We start from the raw sequence: 16287 nt of genomic DNA, 5'->3' as shown, positions 1-16287 counted from the left end.
CCTTCCTCCATTGTGCTGGGCAAGCTCAAGGGACCTGCTAAGCATATTAGGAGGCAGGATTCACTTCCTAGGAAGGGTATTTCTTCTAGTTTCTTATTGCATGAGAACTCAGGTAACCTAGTGTGTTTTCTCACAGATGAGAATTTCTCCCTTTCTGTAGCTGGAATTTTTGAAATGGCTGAGAGCTTGCTCAGCAAAACAAAGAGTTCTAGGCATATGCTTTCTTCAACTTTAATTACTGACTAGAGTGAGCACTCACTGCTCAGTCTTCTGTATATTCCTCATGTTGCTTGAACTGGCTCTGACCTGTCCCTGCAAACCTTGCACTGGTGTTTCCACAGCTCTCCATCACATCAAGGTGACAAGAACAGGCAGAGGAGCATGATGTCAGCCAGCTATGGTTGCTTTTGAAAAACTTTCTGTGAAGCCTCCAAGGCAAACCCATAAAGCAGAATAAGCAGTCCTTGTACCCCACATTCTGAAACAGCATCAGTGCTGCCCTAGCAAAACTAGTTCAATTCTAGCAAGTACAAGCAAATATCAGTAATGTTGTCACAAGAGATGCAAGGACAAGAACCATCATCAACTTGCAGTTTAAACCATTACAGAACACTTTTCAGTATAAATGTAGCAGCTATTTTACATTACCATTTCATTTTTGCTGTCCAGTTTTAATTTGCTGGTATGCTTGTATTAATCATACATTACCTTCATCTGTGGTGAAAGTATTTCCTTCTCTTTCATTGATTCCATAATATCTGGAATTATCCCCCGGTATCGCAGGTAAGCCATGACATTGGCATCTAGGTGATCTGATGTTTGTAGCTCCTGCTTTAGATTAGCTGCCAAATTTGAGATGGTATCTGAAGGAAGAGACAACCATCCCCACAAAGTGTTATAAATATGGAAAGAACTTGAAAGTAGAACAACCACTTGCAAAATAACCATGATTTCTTCTGCTCGTATGAATGCAGGGCCAGATTGAGTTGGTTGGTTGAGATCTCAATTAACTTAAACATTTAAGTTGCCTTTAGAACCAGAGAAGTAGTTAAGTACATAAGCCAGGACTCAAATCCCCTGCCTCTGTCCTGTATGTAGATGAAAAGGTAAAAGCAGGCTCAATATACATACATATATATATATAAGTATGTTTCTTAACAAAGAACCACCTGACTAAGGCATAAGTTTCCAATAAAAGACCCACAATAAAAGAAAATGGGAGAAAGGAGAAACATGTTTTAATATTGAAGCTAAAAAAGGTAAAAGCAATCTACAAAGTTCAACTTACTGCTGCCACATCCATCGCTCATGGCAGATGCTCTTGATCTTTCATCATCTTGTAAATCAGAAGGGGTTAAAGTCAGATTATCAGCTTCTCTCATCTGCTTGAGAAGAAATTTTTCATGTTACTTTGGTTTTCTGAATGTAGCTGTTGGTTTCAGCATTTATGACAACTTTTTTACTAGTGCAGATTTTAGCAAATGCCTACTTGATCCAAGTGTTAGAGATAGCAAATACCACGATTAATGCAACATTGGTGCACTCTGGAAGCCATTCCATCTCCATTTTTTCCTCTTTTAATAGTCTTAAGATACCATGTATTTATATTTAATTACCCATCAAAGCAAGGCACAAAAAATACAGCCAAAGAGAAATTTTCTTAAGTATAGACTTAATCTTCCTGTGAAATTACAGAATATAGACAATATGTATAAATATATGTATACAATATATAAAATATTGCCATGAAAAAGAAAAGCCTCTATTATCCAATTTTGAAACAGTCTCTTCCAACACTCAACAACAGATTGTTGAAGAAGTGGGGAGCTGTTAGAGTACACTGAGTAGTGTGGTAGCAAAGGTTTTACAGGTTTAGCTCGATTACTGACACATTAAGTGCCACAAATTTATCAGTTTTTATCACGGTAAGAGAGGAACTAACAATTAACTGTATGTCCTGAACTTCATTGGACATACTCCCAGCAGCGTGCAGGTTTCTACTACTTGGAGTCTGTGGCCCCTCAAAGATCCCAGGGGGACAGGGCTGAGCAGTCTTGCTTAAAAAGAATTAAATCAGACATGAAATATCACTTACCAGAAGCTTCTTCTCCATATCTTCATCATCATCAACAGAATAGGTACTTTCAGAGAAAGCTGGAGATTTTCTGTCTATTCCCACTGCTGCATCCCCACTGCCATTTTCATCCAGGTTAGAATATCCCAGTGATATGGAATTCTCTCCTTCCAGGGATGACCTTGTGTGCACAATTGGAAAATCTGTGTTTTCTGCTTCTGAGAAGGGTGTCAGGTGAAGCACTGGTTGAAGCTCCATGCTTATATCTTGCTTTCTCATGATCTCCGGCGAGCCCCATGAAGACATACTTGCAATTAAATTCTGGTAATCTTTTGGAGTCTCTTTGTCTATGCTCAAATTGTGTTTTGGTGAATCAGGACTTTGATGAATTTCCAACATTTGCTGGCAATGCTTTTTCAAATCTTGATCCCCTTCAGAGCTGTGGATCATGTCCAGCTCCTGGCAAAAGATATTTTCTTGCGATTGCTTCATCTGTGTTTTTGGATTTTTATTGTGAATTGTCAAGTCAAACACAGCTTCATCTTTTTCCTATAATGAAATAACACACATTAACTGTTTAATAGAATTAAAGTATGATTTTACAAACTGAGAAACATGCACTTAAAGACCTTGTAGAATTGATTGATTTTCCCTTCAATCACTTTAAGTAATTTTAAGGTAAAATTACTCTTAACCTCTGATTCTGTGACTGAGTCTAAATAATGCACTATTTGAGAAGATATTTTAGTTTATTTTAAACCTGTCAACATGGAAATTTGATTTCATCCTCCATACCTGTTAGTTTGTCAGATATAGTGAATAATTGTTATCCCTCTCTTTTTGACCATCAACCCTTTTGTGCTGATCATCTCTCTTCATCATCTGTTTTAAGCCCAGCGCCAGCTGCCAGGACTTTACTCATTTTGCTGCTCCTCCAGCTTTCATTTTAATACATTTCCTAATTTTCATATTGTTTTCACTTTGGAACCCAGGCATAAATGTAGGAGGGATTCTTTGCTCCTTTAAGAATGCAGCGTTACACTTTTTCTAATACCTGGATAAGCTAGATCCATAGAAAAAAAAATCTATTGTAATGAATGCTTCAAGACATGGTAGGTTATTTACTTTGATTCAACATATTCTCCAATTTTGATAATTATCCCTCCTCAGCCTACTTAAAAACTTCCACTTAAACATGGAAATACATGTACTGACACAAACATCAATTTAAATCTTTCAGAGTCTGAGTTTCTACTTGAAAAGTGGTTTTTAAAATAATTTATCTGCCCCCAGCATGCCAGCGTGCCCTGATATCCTTCAAAATGCTACCAATTCTCTCTTCACTGGATCCTAAATGAATTCTGTTTTTTAAACAGGGATCTGACAATCCCTACCTGTATAAAAAACATGGTCCAGTAGCCACTGGACTTCAGTCTGCTGCCTCGTACAGACACATCCCATGGTCTGAAGTACATCAACCTGCATGGGCCATTTAACACTTTTCCCACCTATTTCCTTTTCCTGAGAGATTCCTGGGGCGGGCCCTGAATGTACAGTGTCACCCAGATGGCACTGTTCCAAACTCAAACTTCCAGGCAAATAAAAATACAAACACCAGGAATGATCACATGTTTTGCATAGCTACACTCTTCATTCCTGCTTTAAAAATAAATATGTCATTATACATAGCAATTATCCTATCGTTTCTTTAAATGAGTCATCTTACATTGGATGATTACTGTGACATACTGCCAAGCAGGGCCCTGAAAACCCACATAAGCCTGACACTGAATATTTTTCCTTTCCTGTATACTCCAACTCTTCATATAAACCCTCTTAACTAGCACTTATTACCTCTGTAAGCCAGCCTTTAAAGACAGTAGCTTGGTGTATGACAGGTTTCTACAGCTCTCTGAAAAAAGGGTCGCCTGGGTCCTACTGCTTGCTAAAATTGAGTGATTTAGTAAGAATTTAAGAAGATTAGGTTACTCGGAGCAAATGGTTCTAGAGAAGATTCAGAATAATGATAAGAAAGTCACAGTAAATAAGAATTTCTGAAAAGGAGACAGGATCAAGTGTTCTCAAGGAGTTCTCCAACAGAGCCATGAAGAATGGCAAACATTCTTGGTAGCTCATGGTGGGCTCATTGCTTGGCTTGCACATGCCCATCCTCTCACTCTCCATCCTCAATAGATCAGGAGGAAAAAAATTAAGCTGGAAAGAACTCACAGGTGGAAAGAAAGAAGGGATATCACCTACTAACTACTCCTGCAGGCAAAATAGAGTAAAATGGGGAAAATGTATTTAATTTATTAATCTAGAAATATATTATTTAAAAAAATCTCACCAAAACAAATAATACTATTAAAAATCAAATAATGTACCAGTTTAGCAGTAGGGGAAGCCAATACTCCAAATGACTGATCAATATTTGCTTCTAATTCCTGCATTCCATTTTTAAGGGCTCCATCTTTTCTTTTACTCTGGCAGAATGGCTTGAGAAATTGAGTCTCTTCATGACCTACTTGCTCCTCCAGCTTGCATGACTCCAACTGTGAAAGAATTTCAGCTCTTTCCAATCGTAGGGCTTTGAGCTCCTTCATATGGGCCTTGACTTCACCTTTCAGTTTTGCAGTGCTCCCCTGCAGTTCCTTGATTTGTCTCAGGTAAGCTACTTCTTTCTGATTCAGTGCTTGCACCTGGAAATCAAGTCTAGAAACTTCTAATTGAAGACTGTAAACATCCTGTGCCTGACTTGCACCTCTCTTTTCCAACTCTGTTTGGAGCTCTGTTGCTTTTTCTGTTAAGTACTGCAGCTCAGTTGTGTCAGCTTCTCTTTGATCTGCCATTGTCTTAATTTGCATCTCTTTCTCTAGAATATTTGCTTCCTTTTCTCTCACCTTATCTTCAAGTTCTTGAATTCGAGATGTAGTCACCTTTGTCTCAGCCTCTCTCTGAGACAAAAGAGTTTGGGAAACCCTGTATTCTTCCTGAAGTGCCTGGTGCTGGATTCTCAGGGAGGCAAGCTCTGCTACAGACTGCTCTGATGACTCTAGCAACTGTTGGCATTTTTTCTCCAAAATTTCCACTTCTGTTTTGAGTTGCAATTCCTTTTTTTCCAGTTGCTGCTGCAGAGCTTCTTTAGAAGCTGAGACAAGCTCCAGTTCCTCCTGAAGTTCTCTCACTTTGGAGTGTACAGATGCGTTTCTCCTGTTTGGATCAGCATCACCATGACAATCTACCAGTCCCTTCTTCAACTCATTCTGAAGGTTTTCCACTGACTTTCCCAATGCAACTTCATAGAAATAAACTGGATTGTCACTATCTTCATGACATACTGGTCCAAATTGTGCCAGCTCTTTTTGAAGCTTCTCAATGACTCCATGGAGTTGCTCCACCTCTTCATCCTTGTCCTTACGCAGCCTCTCCTGGTCAAGGCGAAGGTGCTCAACCAGTGATCTGAGTTCTTCAATTTCAGGTTTTTGGTCTTCTGCAACCTAAGCAGAAGGACTGAATATTACTATATGTAGGCAATTATTATTGCACACAGAGTTTATATTTCTCTTCTGAATCACACAGGCATTAAATCACACATTTAACAGCAGAAAGAACCACACATTTCAGCTGGTTATGTCTCAAAATAACCTCTACTTTCCTAAGAGAATTATCAAACAGATTTCATTTACAGTAAGAATCTGCACACCTTGCTTTCCCCCAAAAAACAAGCAATGAACATATAGTAAGCACTCTTACTTTACTCTCCAGAGCATTCTGCAGCTCATGCTGAAGTCTCTTCATCTGCTCATTCAAGTGATCAATTTCTTGATTCTTTTCTTCAAGCAGTGCTTGTGGGAATGACAAAGCTGAGCAATCACTAATACCCAGGTCCTGGCTTCGCTTCACATGAAGTTTTGTTAGATCCTCCTGACCAGAGAAAACAAAAATCTCATTAGAAAGGACTGACTTTCTCTCTCAACCTAATGGCAGAGCAGAACTAGGGGCTTTATTTAAATATTCTCTTATTTACTATAATGGTGAAGAGCTCAGGAACACAACTACAGCTTCTTCAGGTTCACACCACTGTTAGACTGCCCCAACCCAGAAAATAATCTCAGCTCTTGATTTAAATCAAATCACTGTAGAAGATAATGCTACAAGCATGAATCTAGGATACTGGGAGGCTTTGGTTCTACAATACCCAGCATTGTAAGGGTAATGCAACATTCTGATGGCAAGAGAAACAACCCAAGTACCTGTTTACAACATCATGAGATGAAGACCTCAGCACTCAAGAAAGCAGTTCTGACATTCTAGCAGTGCACTAAAGCTAGAGGAACCTACCTGCAAGTGTGCATTCTCTGCCTGAAGCTGGATGATGTTTGAAGTAGTAAAGTTTTTTTGTATCTCTAACTGCAAGTTAAGCTGCAATATCTCCTCATCTTTCTTGCTCAAGTTATCTTTATATTGTTCTACTTGGTCTAGCAAGCTTGCAATCTAAAAAAAAAAAGCATAGCTGTTTCAAATAAGTCCTCTAAGATAAAACTTCATTCATTGTATTATTTAATGACAGGAAGTAACTTCAGCAAATTCAGTGCTTTAAACTCTAATCAACTTGTACTAATAAAACATAAATAAATAAATATAAAGAGCAAGAAGCTTGTATTCCAGCTCCTCATCTGCAAAACCAAAGTACTGCAAAGGTGGGTTTGTTTTCTTTTAAAAAACAAAAAAATCTACCTGCTCACAAAAGATCCATTAATTTGTATTGTGAGCGATCAAGGCTTGACTGATGTCTTTGGATGCAACAATGAGACAAATTAGCATTTGATGTGCAACAATGACAAGCAGTCAATATAAACACCATCCTTGTCCTCCCAGAAGCCAGAAATGTGCCTTGCAGTGCCAATCCCAATAACACAGACAACAAAGAGATGATTCAACAACCACACTCTTCTCTGCAGTGTGATGTTGCCATCCACTGTTTTTATCATCTCTTGCCTTAATGGGTAGCAAGCTATAGTGGCTTTGGGAATTATGATTGTTGAAATCAGACTTCATAAGAGAAATGGAAATTCCACCTTTAAGACATTCATTTTTATTATCTTGTACTGCTCTTGAACCAATGGTGTACAATTGACTGGAGGATCACTCCTGTTTTTCTTCTCTATCATCCTTAACTGGACTCTATCACAGATATTATAATAATATAAGCATACAGTGGGGTTGTGTATGCATTTATACTGTAAATCCAGTAAGAGTTCCAGATACTGTGAACAGTTCTCTGTGTTTCTTCTTAGCTTGACACAAAAATTCACCACAAACATTATCTCAAAACAGGTTAAATTAGACCATTATGGTGTAATAATATATAATTATCTAAAATAAAATTATATAATATATAAATTTAGTAAAAATTATATAATAATTATCTCTCACTCTGAAACAAAAACTTATCTACCTACTTTAACTTTGGAAGGAAAGGAAAATCAGTTTACAACTGATAGTGATCAGTCTCAAAGTTACGTGAATCATCACAAGACAGTTTCCAGCAGGAAGGGAGATGAGCACAGAACAAAGCAAGAAAAAGGAAGGTTCCTTGAGGCCAAAGCAACTCAAAGACTGGAGAACACTCCCAAAGCTCTCACCTCTCTCTCCTTGGCCTGAAGTGCTTCCTGCTCTGCCTGTAGCTGCTCCTTCAGCACTGGGGCAGAACTGCCATCCACTGGCACTCGGTGCCTCGCTTCATCCAGTTTAGACTGCAGGGCAGAGATCTGGATCAGGTTATTGTACTGCTGCTGTTGCAACGCCTCTTTATCCTGAAAAATGATTTTTCTTCATGTTAGAATTAATTGCTGTCAATATACAAACCTACTTAACCAGAACAATCTGCTGAAACACTTCATTGACCCTGACACACCCAGTACAAGAAGGAAAGTACATAATTCCAGTGGCCAATAAAGAAATAGGAATTCAAGGCAACTGAATGCTTTTAGCTCATTTAAGTTTTTACCCCTTTACTTTTTGTAATCCAAGTTTAACAACTTCAGAAAATTTAGCATTCAGTGATAAATTACACTTTCTCAGTTACACAACACTTTATATGTTTAAGACTATAACATCTTGTTCTTCTAGCCATTTCCAAAGTTGTTATGATACCATATATATGCCAAACTAAATTTGACAGATGGACACAGTTTAAGAAATGAAGAGTTCTGGGTAGGTCAAAACCTACTCACAAATATACCAAGTTCAGTCAGAATGTGATAAAGCAGCACTAAGTTTGTCCAACCTGCGATCTGCCAAGCTACTATAGTTTATTTTATTGAAAAAAAATTGTGGTTTTTGATCTTGCTTCTGTCACAGTCCTTCTCAGGAGCTGGGTCAGTCCAAGGAGGAAAGATTCACTTGGGAATGGTCCAAGCAATAAGCATACACATCTGTACTTAATGCAGTAAAGGAAAGCTTGACAAGAAACCTAAGGCAGTAATTGCCTCTGCTGACCAACACTTACTGTGCCTATAGTTTAATGCACATATCTTTAATAGGTTATTTTAGACTCCTTATATGATTTATAAAAAAATACATAAATTTCACAATTTTTTCTCTAGTTTAAGAGATCTAAGACTCAGAGCACATGGCTAGCATCTTCTGATTGTAAACTGAAAGGAATAGCAATTTAAAAAATTGCTAAGTTAATGCTGTATCACAGTACCAAAAAGTAAGGGAAAACCAGAAATTTTTCTTGCTCTTGCATAAAACCTGTGATATGAACCACCCCTCTGGCAACCCAGAAAGAACACACAAAACCAAACCAAACCCCAAGCAAGAGCAGAGCCTTTTTTTTTTTTCGTTTTTTATCAACTAAAAACATTACTCAAACCACACTAATCACTGCCCAAAATCCTTCAGCAGCAATGTGCAATCCAGACTACTGCAGAAGTGGGCTGCCTTAGCTCCAGTGTCCCTGCCTTTCCTGGACAAAGGAAAAACTTGCCAAGCTGTAAGTGTGCAGCGTCCGCACAGCTCTGCACACAAGAGTTCAGTTCCTCTTGGCATTCTCCAGTTGCCATGTCCTAAGGCTGCTACAGTGACCCAGCAAAACCAAGTAGCACACTAGGCAAAAATCAGGGCTTTATATAATGCACCTTCACTGTAAAACTGCCTGGGTGGTGAGTCACACATAGTCTAACATGGTGTCTTCTTCCACGACTACCAAAATCCACAGGAGAGCAGACTCCCTAAATTAGCCCCACTTTTTAGATCTCAAGCAAAAGGACGAGTGATCCTCCCAACCCAACCCTATCCAGAAGCTTCAATGTTACACATCAGCAACCTGAACTCCTGAGAGGAATGGGGGCAGGACAGAACAAAGACCTGCTCCATGCTCATCAGGAGGGCAAAAGAATCTGTTAGCTGTGACTTTACTCAGTATTCCTCACAAACTGTTCTATATTCATTCTATTTCCAGTCCTATTTCTTATTTCTCCATCACCTGTATGTATTTCCCCATTACATGTATTTTTCATATGTTGGAATTTGAGGGAGAAGAAAACCCTGCAATTACCATTCACATCAAGTGTACTTTTACAGAAAAATGCCACGGCAAGTAATTATTCTTAGAGCTCCACTGGAACTTATTTACTGCACAAAATTGCTTCAAGACAAGCTATCACAATACTTTCAGATGGCAAATTGAATAGTACAAACTTGTTTAGTTTAGATTGGATGAGTTAGTTTCTGGGGAAAAAAAAAAGAAAAACCAAACTCAAGAGTGTCTGAGTTTGGCTTGTTTAAGATATTTACAAAACATCAGTTGATGGGGACATTCACACAACCAAAAGAATATTCTGAATTCACAAGGATAAAGAAAACCTGTTTAACAGCAAGCCAAGATTCCAGAGAAAAGAGCACCTTGCCAACAGCAAGCAGCAAGTCTCCATCCACGCCGAGGCGGACAGAAAGTAAATGGACATGTCTTTTGTATGTTTGGATAAAACCACAGAAAAAATTAAGCTCAGGAAGGTCTTTAAAGTTCTCTGACTCAAAGCACAACCAAGTAGGCTCTGCTCAGGCAATTCTCCTATCTCCCAGTCAGAGACACCACTGCCACTCTGAGCTTCCTTTAAGGAGTGGCTGCCCGCAGTGTGACCACTTCCCCCTTCCAGTTAATTGGATTTTCCCTTGTTTATATGCACATCATCTCATCCTTTCATTTGCACCTTCTAATAACCTCCTCTTATGCAACTGTAGGCAACAAGATCTCCACAAAGCTTTCAACAATACTGAACCAAGGAAAATTACTGGGAGGACACTGAACATTTAGTTTCAGATGGTAGAAAAAGTTACTCAGATGTATGGTAACTTTTGCTAAATGGATTGTAATTCTTAACTCTAGGCTGTGATTAATTCTGTAGTAGTAACAAAGTGCTAGAAGTTTTGGACTCTGGCAAACAGATCTGGCTTCAGACCCAGAGCAAGAAGGGCTACAGATTAAGATAATTTGATTAATAACACAGGTACTTATTAAAAACCCTCAGTGTTTGATATTCAGTAACACCACCTTCTCAGAAACTTGCAGACAAGGTCAAGAGCAGCTCTGAACAGCAAACATGACAACTGTTAAAAGCAGCCTTTGTAGTAGGACTTTGAGTCTTATTTAAGTCTTATAAGCAGTATCTAAGTACATACTACTTACAAGAAGTATGTAAGTCTTTATAATGGACTTAGAGTTTGTAGAACCAGAGATTATTTAAAACTGTGGCTGTGATATGTGCCAGTAATACACCAGTTTAACTCACCACTGGGTGCCAGACAGTGTTGCAAACACTGCTAACAACCCCCATAAAGCCACTGCCATGTAATGCCAACCCCATTTAAATAAGGATTGAAAAATTACCTGTTTCAGTTCAGTTTCCACTTTCTTCATTTTCTGCAGCTGTTGTTCCAAGCTGTGTACAGTCTTTGATACCTCAGCACCATTGAGCTTCAGCTCTTGGATCTGTGCTACCAGATTTTCTATCTCTTTATCACGAGCTGCAATTTCTTGGTGTTTTCGCTCCTTTTCTAGTAACAGTTTATTGTAATCATCCATCTTCTCCTTTATTTCTGCTTGCAAAGATTCTACCTACACAGAAATCACAGTATACAGATATTCAGGCAATATGAACAGATTTCCTGCCAGCTGAAAGCAAGAGTCATTTCACATTGAAGGAGGTTTCACTACGGATTAAAGTGGTGCTAAAATCTCAGGTGAAAATAAAACTAAATACACAAGAAAGTAAGAAAAAGTTAGCTTTCTGAAATCTTGTTTTCCAAATGCAGCAGCTCTTAGATACACATTTGATTACTCTCTCAACATCTGCAGTACTCTCAAAGTACTAGATGAAGGTATACTCTCAAAGGAGGGTTTTGGTGACAGAGTTAGTTGGCTGTAAGATTAAAAACTCACCAAGATTACATGAGTAGTTAATAATAGCATTGGATTTATTTCTGTAACTTCAGAACCCTCTTCCAATATTCCAAGGAATTCCAGTTTACAGGAAGATACCAAAAACTGAAGGATAATATGCAATCAGTGTAACTCCCAGAAGCCAACATAGGACAGGTACTTTGCTTTCCAAAAATCATTTAAATATGAAGAGGATACAAATTTTGAATTTTAGCTGCAGGAAAACAGTCATTCATTGATCCCAGTAACCAAGGTGAAGGCAAGGCTAGGAGCTTTGGTGTGATAGACAGACTATCTCAGGGTGTGATAAAGTCATTTAGCATGGTGAAAGCAAGCTCAGGCAAGAAAGCAGTTGGAATGGATAAGTAATTTGGTCAATACCCATGAGCAAGGCAGATGGGATTTTACAAAATAAAACTTTGGTTCATCAGATAGTGTCTGAATTGATGTAAATCCCACTTCAACATTATGAAATAAAAATTCTTTGCATTTACACAGATCTTTAAATCTTTAAAGTATTGTGCAGATATTACTAAAGCAGGAAAACACGCTTGAGCAAACAGATGAGTCAAATAATAAACAGGGAGAGTGGTTAAGAAAACCAAAAGTTATGAACATTACATTTTCAAACTTCTTACAGGCACAAACGTGTCTGTATCTTACTCCCTTCTCATAACACAGATCTTACAGTAAAGCTTTTGGGTATAGAAAAATCTCCCAGAAGTCTAATCTTTCTAATGCTACAAGATTTTGGCAACAGAATCCCCAAACTGACACTTCAGACATAAAAGGCATGTTTTTAACACCACTTTGCTAGAAAGCTGGTGCTGCAATCCTGCAGCTAAGAAAACACTTCCACATAAGTTCACTCTCACAGTGCAGCTCCCAAGAGCCAGTCAACTCTCTTTCCACATAATAATCCCACTTACACATACCTTGTACCTAGTAAACACCAGAGGGGGAAACTTGTTATAACCGCTACATGCAGAAATCAAGAGTTCACTTGAGCTGATTTGGAGTGAGTTAAGCACTTAGTGATGTTACAGCTGCATTAAACAACTGAACAAATACTGACATTTCCTGGCACAGAATGCCTGCATACCTCACCCTACCCACAAATGTCACTTGCCTAGTTACCATCCTAGTGTGTTTTTCTCCAAATAAGTTTTCATCCTTTCTGAGAGAGGTTGCAAAGCTACAGCATTCATTTTTTCAGCACGGAAAATTCACTCTCTGGAAATTCATTCATTTTGGAGATATGGATGTGCAACTCTTAACACTGAGGTACACAATTCCATTACTATACATAAATAGATGGAAATGAATTTAACAACTTGACAAGTTTTGATAAGAGCAAGGCCACAAACGAAAGGCACAGTTTTATCAGCATCATTCCAGTATCTTTGTTTCAGGCTCCAAACCTCAACTTCTCCTTTTACACCAAAAGGCTGTTTTAGTGAGTAACTGCCTGTAACACCTCTGAGCAATAAGCCAGGAGAGCTAAGTACTTATGTACAGGAAATTAAAATTGAAAGCAGTTGCTCATTCCCTGCAAGAATTCTGCCACCCTAAAACCTGTATTCTTAGCTCCAAGTCACGCCTTGACATATCAAGAAGAGGAAAAAAGGCTAAAGCATATCTAGAAGGGATTGAAAGGGAAAGGAAAGAAAAGTTAAGAGATATTCATGCTGTTTTCCATACCTGTAGAATCAATTCATAGTTCTGTAAAATGTTCATTTATGTGAAAAAAAACAACCAATCAAAAAGAAAAAAAAGCAAAAGTTAATCTTTGAAGCCAAGCATCAAACAAACAAAACTGTGTAAACAAGAACTCATTTATAAACTTAAATAGAATGAGGCACGCAGACAAAGGACATCTCTATTACAATTGTTTAGGTGGAAAAAATAAACACATTTAGAACCCAGAAGTCATTTCTCTGAGGCACTTTTTAGAGCAGAGTGTCTATAGTGTTGTCCTCCTTGGTTCATTTAAACCAGGCCCAGAGGTTCCTTTAAACCAGACTTAAACTTGACTGTAGAGCACATGCAACAGTTCTTCCCATCTCCATAACAAATAACATACATTATATAAATAAAACATAGCATTTCCATCTCCATAACAAATATTATAAAAAATATAGTTGCACCCTCATTTCCTAAATGTAGTTCAATCAGCTGGGGAAAAATCTGCTCTCTGGGTAACAGGAAAAAAAGTCTCCCAAGAGCCAGATCCCCCAGAACATAGAGTTTTGGTATTTAATTGTAATAAACAAACTCCATTGGCCACCAAGTCTGATTTTACTCACCCTATGCTCTCTGGATTGTCCTGAAGTCTGTGATTTTGCTGACAGTTTTAACTGTTCTTCCAATTTCTGAATTTCCTGCTGAAAATCATCGCGTTCATGTTCCCTTTCTATTGCTTGTTCCTGTAAACCCAGCCAGAGAGAAACAAAATATTTTTGAAGACTTCATTATAATCTTGAGTACAAGAATAATTGGGGTTTGTTTTTGTGGTGAAGAAACTGTTAACTTAAAAAATAATTAACTAATTATTAACAATTAATCAGGACTACCTTCTAGTAGTCCTGAAAGCATATCTACAGTGACATGGAAATAAAAATAAAGAGAAAGCACCTTTCTGACTTCAACATGCATATGAAAAATTACCCTGCAATACTACAAAAACTGAATTGAAAATTTAACTTTTTTTTTTCCATGAGACTAGAACACCAAGGTCTTAATTTCAACCAAAACTGAAAGCAGCCCATTTTGGGAACCACCTTCCATGTGTCAAACCAGGACGAGAATTTATCACCTCCAAACCCATGGAAATGTGGTCTTTTACTTACATCCATGAACTGCCGCTGGTTTTTAAGCTGCTTTTCCAGAACTTCAATTTGCTGTTTTAATTCAGTAATCTCCAGTAACTTTGTAGCCAGATCTTGGTTACTTTGCAGCTGCTCTTCCAGTTCCACCTCCAACACCTTCATCTGAGAGCGTAAGTTGGAGTGGTCCTTTTCTGCCTGACACTGAAGCTCAAGTTTCTCCTTTGACAAAAATTCTACCTCCTTGAGTAGACCTGAGTAAGAACACAAAAATAATAAAAGCTGTCAGTGGAGAGTACAAAAGTCAAATATTTCAAATGAGATTAAATTTGGGTATTTTAGACAGCATCAAAACAAAGAAAAATATTTATTCTTGAGGTGGGCTGTAAGAGACCCTATACTGCCCTACCCTAAATCCTTGCCGCCCTTCTGTCCCAAATCTCTCCTCAATCAAGCCATCCAACAGAGAACTCTCAGTTCCTCTAAACTCTCATGCCAAGATCCTCCTTAGCCATCCAATATCCAGAGTTGGGCTAGTTTCTCCATTACTCCTGCCTTGTGCCATGCTGGATACTGCTGCTGCCATCTATACTGGTGAGTCAACACCCAGACCATCTTTCCAGTGGCCACTGGTACCCAGCCTGACCCTGAAAGCCAGCTGCTGTGAAAAAACAATGTTACTGTATTTCTCTGGACCTGAGTGGGGATTAAAACCCAGAGAAAAACCATGCTTCCAGAAAATCAGTCCAGTTCTGAGGTTATAAAGGGAAGAAAACACCTGGGAAAAAAGAGGGCACATATTTTCCCTATGCAGAAAAAGAAATACCAAAAAGGGTACAGTGTACCCTTTCAGTGTACATAGCTGAAATTACTTAAGTTATTAAGAGTTAATTTACAGCTACAAACTGCATTTTCAATCAGTTGGATGCACTGATTACACTGTTTAGGAGACCAAAACTGAAGACTTTACTGTGAACACTCTCGGAGAAAAGCTACTTTAATTGTGAATATAGTTAGTAACCTGAGCATGAAAAGAAGCCTGTCTATTTTGTATCAAAGTAAGGTCCTGCAAGAGCTCATGATTTTACTTTTCAAATGTTCCGTTATTCACCTCAAATGTTTTTGGTCACAGGTTAAAGGTAAGTAGGTAACACAACAAGGACCTTAAGAAATCATCCAGCCCAATTTCCAGAACAGACAATTCCCTTTTTGAAGTATGAACAATACAACGCATGTGACTTCTGACCTAATGTCATTACAAGCTGCTCTTACAAATTTTTGCTACCACAGGCTACCTACAATATTTTTTCTAGGGCTTCATTATCCAGAGATATTTAATGACATTTCTAGACCCTTAATACTAAGCAAAACATCATGAAAATCTCCATGTTCATGTATAAAAAGAAAAGTGTGACAGGCTTGGAATAATGCAATAATATTTACACTACACATTGGGGAAAATGTCACCACAGTGAGGATAATGAAAAACAATGTGAAGAGTCTGTGAATGCATTGGCTCTGGAAATCAAAAAAAGCCAGGCAAAGAGAAACAAGGAAAGTTTGGGACAAAAACATGGACTACATGAGCTCTTGAGCTGCACAGCAATCCTGTTGTGGATTACAGTTACACTCCAACTACATTTCACTCCAAGCACTAATTATAGTCTATGTAATAACCACAATGTGCCACACTCCCTACTTTTTATTTTATTTTTAAATAGTCACAATAAATAATCACAAGTTCGCTTGGTTTTGGATGTAACTCAGGCTCTGGCAGCATGCAGGAAGTGAAGACTGCCCTAATTTCTCTCCCAGTCCCCTTGGAGCTGTATTATATATATCATGTATTACATGTAATGCAACAGAAAAAACCCACAAAACACAACAGTATCCGAATTCCATCAGGACATCCAGTCCCAGCCACAGCTGCATGACAGATT

General features: G+C 38.3%; 1 protein-coding gene across 9 annotated transcripts in view; it reads right to left on the bottom strand.

The window, feature by feature from the left end:
• The window catches only part of PCNT (pericentrin), a 73031-nt gene that overhangs the window by 16961 nt on the left and 39783 nt on the right, over window positions 1–16287 (bottom strand). For 5 of the 9 annotated variants that reach the window (XM_068196416.1, XM_068196420.1, XM_068196421.1 and 2 more), the window contains 11 exons: window positions 14372–14601; window positions 13829–13948; window positions 13224–13244; window positions 10971–11198; window positions 7720–7890; window positions 6416–6568; window positions 5828–5998; window positions 4459–5571; window positions 2096–2623; window positions 1289–1385; window positions 709–863 (listed from right to left, as the gene is read on the bottom strand). In XM_068196416.1, coding sequence (XP_068052517.1) covers window positions 709–863; window positions 1289–1385; window positions 2096–2623; window positions 4459–5571; window positions 5828–5998; window positions 6416–6568; window positions 7720–7890; window positions 10971–11198; window positions 13224–13244; window positions 13829–13948; window positions 14372–14601 — 2987 coding nt within the window. The remainder of the gene's footprint in view (window positions 1–708; window positions 864–1288; window positions 1386–2095; window positions 2624–4458; window positions 5572–5827; window positions 5999–6415; window positions 6569–7719; window positions 7891–10970; window positions 11199–13223; window positions 13245–13828; window positions 13949–14371; window positions 14602–16287) is intronic. The other 4 variants (XM_068196417.1, XM_068196424.1, XM_068196418.1 and 1 more) reach the window with 4 other exon arrangements.

Source organism: Anomalospiza imberbis, chromosome 7, assembly GCF_031753505.1.
Source record: "Anomalospiza imberbis isolate Cuckoo-Finch-1a 21T00152 chromosome 7, ASM3175350v1, whole genome shotgun sequence".
In the NCBI taxonomy this organism is placed as follows: domain Eukaryota; kingdom Metazoa; phylum Chordata; class Aves; order Passeriformes; family Viduidae; genus Anomalospiza; species Anomalospiza imberbis.
The sequence above is the reverse complement of the archived record's forward strand: the minus strand, read 5'-3'. Positions and strand labels throughout refer to the sequence as shown.